Here is a 7,102-nt window from a genome sequence, read left to right as displayed (position 1 = left end):
TTTGAGACAAAGTCTTACTCTGTCGCCCAGGCTAGAGTGCAGTGGCGTGATCTCAGCTCACTGCAACCTCCACCTTCAGGGTTCAAGTGATTCTTCTGCCTCAGCCTCCTGAGTAGCTGAGATTACAGGCATGTGCCACCATGCCCTGCTAATTTTGTATTTTTAGTAGAAACGGGGTTTCTCCATGTTGGCCAGGCTGGTCTCCAACTCCTGACCTCAGGTGATCCACCCGCCCTGGCCTCCCAAAGTGCTGGGATTACAGGTGTGAGCCACTGCACCCGGCCAGCATCCAATTTTTTTATCTATATTTTTTTCAGTTGTCCTTGTAGCTTATGGACACGACTTGATTAAACAGATATGGCAAGAGAGCTTTTATTTTTAGACCTATACAAAATTAGTAAATCAAGAGGATAAATTGAAGTGCTGATAGTATCTACCATGTTAAGATGTTTATATGTAACTTCCCTTTGTTTTTTTTTTTTTTTTAAGGGAGCTGGGTGGGGAGGATGGTCTTACTATATGCCCAGACTGGCCTTGAACTCCTGGGCTAAAACAGTCATCCCACCTCAGCCTCCTGGGTAGCTGAGACTCCAGGCATGTGTGCCTGTAATATTTTTAAAAATATAACATCTTTGATGTGAGGTGGCTTATTGTACAACAAATTACTCAGCTGGTTAGAAAACAGCCAGATATTACTTACAAAATATTTGTACTGGGGCTGTGCGCAGTGGCTCATGCCTGTAATCCCAGTACTTTGGGAGGCAAAGGCATGTGGATCACAAGTTCAGGAGATTGAGACCATCCTGAGCAACATGGTGAAACTCTGTCTCTACTAAAAACACAAAAATTTGCCGGGCGTGGTGGCATGCCCCTATAATCCCAGCTACTCAGGAGGCTGAGGCAGGAGAATCACTTGAACCCAGGAGGTGGAGGTGGTAGTGAGCCGAGATTGGGCCACTGCACTCCAGCCTGGGTGACAGAGCACGACTCTGTCTCGAAAGAAAAAAGAGATATTTGTACGGGTTAAAGTTAGTCCCTCTAAATCATCATGGAAGAAATAAAATAGTTTATAAAAATTTTAAAAGTATATATGTAACATCTTTGAATGTATATTCTTTTTCATTTGAAATCAATTTAAAGCAAGATAATTTAGAATATTTTTAAATTTTTAATTGTTATATGTTTATAAAAAATTATTTTAATAGAGTTTCGCCACGTTGCCCAGGCTGTTCTGGAACTTCTGAGCTCAGGCAATCCACCTGCCTCGGCCTCCCAAATTGCTGGGATTACAGGTGTGAGTCACCACATGTAGCCAATAACTAACTTTCTTTTCTTTTTTTTTTTTTAAGACAGAGTTTTGCTCTGTCACCCAGGCTAGAGTGCAGTGGCATAGTCTCGGCTCACTGCAACCTCCCCCTGGGTTCAGGTGATTTTTCTGCCTCAGCATCCTGAGTAGATGGGATTGCAGGTGCCTGCAACCACGGCTGGCTACTTTTTGTATTTTTAGTAGAAATGGGCTTTTACTGTCTTGGCCAGGCTGGTCTCATACTCCTGACCTCGTGATAAACCCGCCTTGGCCTCCCAAAGTGCTGGAATTACAGGCTTGAGCCACTGTATTCAGGCCTAATAACTAACATACCTACCTATCTTCCTCCCTTTCTCCCTCCTTCCCTCCCTCCCTTTCCTTCTTCTCCCTCCCTCCCTTCCTCCTTTCCTCCCTTCCTTCCTTCCTTCCTGCATCCCTGCCTGCCTTTCTCCCTGCTCCTCTTCTCTCCCCTCCCCTCCTCTCCCCTTCCTTCCCTTCCCCTCCTCTCCCCTTCCTTCCCTTCCCCTTCCCTCCCCTCCTCTTCTCCCCTCCTCTCCTCCCTTTTTTCTTTCTTTCCCATCCTTCCTTTTTTTTTTCCTTCCTTTCTTCCTTTTCTTTATTTCCTTCCTTCCTTCCATTTTTTTTTCTTGTCTTGCTCTGTTACCCGGTGGAGTGCAGTGGTGCAAATATCGGCCTCCTGGGGTCAAGTGATTCTCCTGTGTCGGCCATCTGAGAGCTGAGATTACAGGCATGCACCGCAACACGGGGCTAATTTTTTGTAGTTTTAGTAGAGACAGGGTTTCACCATGTTGGCCAGGCTGGTCTCCAACTCCTGGCCTTGTGATCCACCCGCCTCCCAAAGTGCTGGGATTATAGGCGTGAGCCACTGCGCCCAGCCTGATAACTTGTAAAACGTATAAAATTGTGTCTGAGTTAGACACAACTGTTTATCTCCGTAAATTAGGATGTTCTTTATATTATAAAACTGAAATATAGGGCTAGGCATGGTGGCTCACACCTGTAATCTCAGCACTTTGGGAGGCCAAGGTCGGATGGATTACCTGAGGTCAGGAGTTCAAGACCATCCTGACCAACAAAGAGAAACCCTGTCTCTACTAAAAATAGAAAATTAGCCAGGCGTGGTGGCACATGCCCGTAATCCCAGCTACTCCAGAGGCTGAGGCAGGATAATCCGTTGAACCAGGGAGGCAGAGGTTGTGGTGAGCTGAGATGGTGCCATTGCACTCCAGCCTGGGCAACAAGAGTGAAACTTAGTAGCAAAAATTAAAAAAATAATAACATAAAAATAAAAGATGGAAGAAAATGAATGCTGTGGCTGATACAAGATTGCAAGTGTCATCCACAGTTTAATTTTTTTCACTAACTTACTGGTATCAATTTGAACTTGTAAATATATTTATACTTCTAAATTACTTATATCCTTATCTGTTTTTTAGGTTTTAAAATTATTTGAGGCCAGGCATGGTGGCTCAAGCTTACAGTCCTATTACTTTGGGAGGCCAAGGCAGTGAATTACTTGAGGCCAGGAGTTTGAAACCAGGCTGGCCTACATGGCAAAACCCTGTCTCTACTAAAAATACAAAAAAAAAAAAAATTTTGCTGCCCATGGTCATGTGTACTTGTAGTCCCAGCTACTCAGGAGGCTGAGGCACGAGAATTGCTTGAATCTGGGAGGTAGAGGTTGCTGTGTGGCAAGACTGCACCAGAGCACTTCAGCCGGGTGATAGAGTGAGACTGTGTCTCCAAAAATAAATAAATAAAATTATTTAATTGAACCTAAACTATGACGTGCTCCATGCTGATCCCAGTCCCATTAGAATCCTATTGTAGCTTTTAACAGATCCTATTATAGCTTCTTCCCTTTGCACCAAAGCTGAGCACAGATCCTCTTGCAGACTAAATCAGAAGGAACTGGAAGGCAGAAACAAAGTGTGTTCATTTTCTTTTAGGTCTGCTATCTGATGAATGTTAAGCATTTCTTGATTTCCTTTTTGGTGATTATTTTCACAGAGCTATCTTTTTTATTCTTTTCTTTTGCTAAGATACTAATATTTTTTTGCTTTTGTTTTTAGCAAATCACGGATGAAGGTCTCATTACTATATGCAGAGGGTGCCATAAGTTACAATCCCTTTGTGCCTCTGGCTGCTCCAACATCACAGATGCCATCCTGAATGCTCTAGGTCAGAACTGCCCACGACTTAGGTAAACATTTCTTNAAAAAAAAAAAAAAAAAAAAAAATTACAGAACAATAGCTTCCTTCACCCATACTTCTTCCTTGGAACTTTGGAATTTTAAGGTAGACACTACAGACACTTTAAAATTTTAAGGTAGTCCTTTTTAGATGCCCACCTACTTGCTTTTTGTACCTCATTTGATAACATGTAATTGGCGTAAACCAAGGGGTAACAGTCCCCAAATTCTACTACTTGCTATCCATACTAGAAAAACAATCAACATTTTATTTTATTACTTGAGATAGAAAGAAGGGTATTTACTCTTATTAGTGCTTTTATATAATTCTTTTTTCTTCTTTTTTTTTTTTTTTTTTTTTTTTTTTTTTTTTTTTTTTTTTTTTTTTTTTTTTTTTTTTTTAAACATATTTTAGAGCAAGTGGGAAATTTCCCCAAAGCTGTCAAGTGAATTTTTTTTTTTTACTGCTCACCTTCAGCTGTCTTGATCGAGTTATGTAATTCTTAAGTAGTTTTTAAAGGTCCGCTCTGAGGTCATTGATATCATAGTAGTGATATCATGTACCTAGCAGGGGATACACTATATTTAAAAATAAAAAATTATTACAGGAATACCTCTTTCACACTGATAGGCTTTTAAAACAGCCTTATTTCTCTCTGGCTCCTCCTCAGTTTGAAGAATGCTGTGATTTTTACTTTTTGTAGAGATGGGGTCAGGCATTGTTGCTCAGGCTGGTCTCAAACTCTTGGCTTCCAGTGAATTCTCCCACCTCAGTTTCCCAAAGTGCTGAGATTACAGGCGAGAGCCACGGTGCCCAATCTGTTACTTTCTTTTGAGGCAGTGTTGCATAGGCCTGCCTCAATCTCCTGGGCTCAAGTGATCCTCTCATCTTAGCCTCAGGAGTAGCTGAGACTAAACGCATGTACTACTACACCTGGCTACACATTTTGTTCTCTAAAATAAACATACATAGTACTTGTAAATTAGGTGTGGCTTTATGTGCTTTACAAATACCAATTCAGGGCCAGATGCAGTGGCACACACCTGTAATCCCAGCACTTAAGGAGGCCAAGGCTAGAAGATCACTTGAGCCCAGGAGTTTGAGACTGGCATGGGCTGCATGGCGAATCCCTGTCTCTACAAAAAATACAAAAATTAGCCAGGAATGGTGGCGTGTGCCTTGTAATCCCAGCTATTCAGGAGTCTAAAGTGAGAGGATCACTTGAGCCCAGGAGGCCAAGGCTACAGTGAGCTGAGATCGCACTGCTGCACTCTAGCCTGGGCAACAGAGCAATTATCTTTCTCAATAACAGTAATAATTTGTTCCTCCATAGCACCATATAAGCACTGTTATCTCCATTTTATAGATGAGAAAACTGAAGCGCAAAGAGGCAAAGTAACCTGCTCAAGGTCTCAGCTAGTTAGTGTAGGAGCAAGTATGCAACCAGGCACTCTGGCTCCTGAGCCTATGAAGCCACTTTTCTTACATGTAACAATCATTGTAAAGCTATACAACTTCCAGAAAACTTTTTTCTGATGATTACCTGATGACTAACAATAATTGTTGAAAGAACTTTTGCAGCCAGGCACAGTGGCTCACACCTGTAATCCCATAACAGTGGGAGGCTGAGGCAGGGGGATCACCTGAGGTCAGGAGCTTGAGACTAGCCTGGCCAACATGGTGAAACCTCATCTCTACTAAAAATACAAATATGACAGGCGTGGTGGCCTACTCCTGTAATCCCAGCTACTCAGGAGGCTGAGACAGGAGAATTGCTTAAATCCAGGAGGCGGAGGTTGCAGTGAGCCAAGATTGTGCCACTGCACTCCCAGCCTGGGTGGCAGACTTGAGGTCTCAGAAAGATAAAGAACATTTGCCTGCAATATCAAGACTCCTTAAGAGATCATAGACTTGTTGGTTAAAATTAGTAATATCAAAAGCCTAGAGTAAAGTATTCCTCAGGAGCTAGGGAGGTAATCAAACCTCTCTGAAAATCTTACACATTATCCTTTAAGACTTTAGAGAGAGGAGTCTTCAGCTTCATCTCCCTAAATAGCTCATTACATTGTTAGAATGGAAAAGCTCTCAACTGTGAAAATCAAAAGTTGGGTTTTAGTCGGATCATGTTTTCCCATTAGGTAGCATTCATTTCTTTCTTTCTTAAAAAAATTTTAAAATTATTTCTTCCCCCCTGCAACTGTGAAGCCTCTTATTTTTTATTTTTATTTTTATTTTTTTTGAGATAGAGTCTGGCTTTGTTGTCCAGGCTGGAGTACAGTAGCACAATCGTGGCTCACTGTAACCTGCTCCTCCTAGGTTCAAGTGATTTTCATGCCTCAGCCTCCGGAGTAGCCAGAATTCCAGGCATGCACCACCAATGCCTGACTAATTTTTTTTGTATTTTTGGTAGAGATCGGGTTTTTCGATATTGACCAGGCTGGTCTCAAACTCCTGGCCTCAGGTGATCTGCCCTCCCAAAGTGCTGAGATTACAGGCATGAGTCTCCTCACCCTCTTGGAATTAAAAAAAAATTTTTTTTTGAGACAGTGTCTTGCTCTGTTGCCCAGGCTGGAGTGTAGTGATTTGACCTCGGTTCACTGCAGCCTCCACCTCCTGGGTTTAAGTGATTCTCTTGCTTCAACCTCCCAAGTAGCTGGGACTGCAGGGGCACGTCACCATGCCCAGCTAATTTTTTGTATTTTTAGTAGAGATGGGGTTTCACCATGTTGGCCAGGCTAGTCTCTCAAACTCCCGACCTCAAGTGATCCACTCGCCTTGGCCTTCCAAAGTGCAGGGATTTTAGATGTGAGCCACAGCACCTGGCCAGAATTTAAATTTTTTTTTGAGACAGAGTCTCATTCTGTCACCCAGGGTAGAGTGCAGTGGCGCACTCTTGGCTCACTACAACCTCTGCCTCCCGGGTTCAAGCAATTCTTCTGCCTCAGCCTCCCGAGTAGCTGGGACTACAGATGCGTGCCATCACAGCTGGCTCATTTTTGTAATTTTAGTAGAGATAGGGTTTCACTATGTTGGCCAGGCTGGTCTCCTTACCTCCTTACCTCTCCTTACCCACCTCAGTCTCCCGAAGTGCAGGGATTACAGGCATGAGCCCCCGCGCCCAGCCAGAATTTAAAAAATTTTTTATAGAGATGAGGTCTTAATATGTTGCCCAGGCGGGTCTTGAATTCCCGAGCTCAAGTGATTCCTCTGTCTCAGTCTCCTGAAGTGCTGGGATTATAGGTGTGAGCCACCACATCTGGCCATCATTTGTTTCTCATTGATTTTCCAGTTGTTAATTATTTCCTATACTTTAGCTTTTATTTCTTGCAACTTAAGAGTTTTATAAGCAAACATGTCTTTGTTACTGTTATACAGAGGTCACCCAACTTTTCACAGAAGAGAGCTACTTTTGATTCCCCAATCCTGTGGTTGATATTTAGGTTGGAGTTTAACAGTTGCTTAATAAGAGGTGAATGACTGCCAGCTCAGCTTCCCTTTCTACTGGGCCTCTCTGGGAGCCTGCGGAAGGAAGCAGTTAAGAATTTCATATTTGGGACAGACCTGTAATTAAGCAGTCTCTTT

General features: G+C 42.7%; 1 protein-coding gene across 1 annotated transcript in view; it reads left to right on the top strand.

The window, feature by feature from the left end:
* FBXL20 (F-box and leucine rich repeat protein 20) overlaps positions 1-7,102 on the top strand; it is a 119,047-nt gene that overhangs the window by 98,344 nt on the left and 13,601 nt on the right. Inside the window, exon 10 of the mRNA XM_017497179.2 lies at positions 3,400-3,531. Coding sequence (XP_017352668.1) covers positions 3,400-3,531 — 132 coding nt within the window. The remainder of the gene's footprint in view (positions 1-3,399; positions 3,532-7,102) is intronic.

Source organism: Cebus imitator, unplaced genomic scaffold, assembly GCF_001604975.1.
Source record: "Cebus imitator isolate Cc_AM_T3 unplaced genomic scaffold, Cebus_imitator-1.0 Scaffold228, whole genome shotgun sequence".
NCBI classification, from domain to species: Eukaryota; Metazoa; Chordata; class Mammalia; order Primates; family Cebidae; genus Cebus; species Cebus imitator.
Note: the sequence above shows the minus strand (reverse complement) of the source record. Positions and strands in the feature narration are given on the sequence as shown.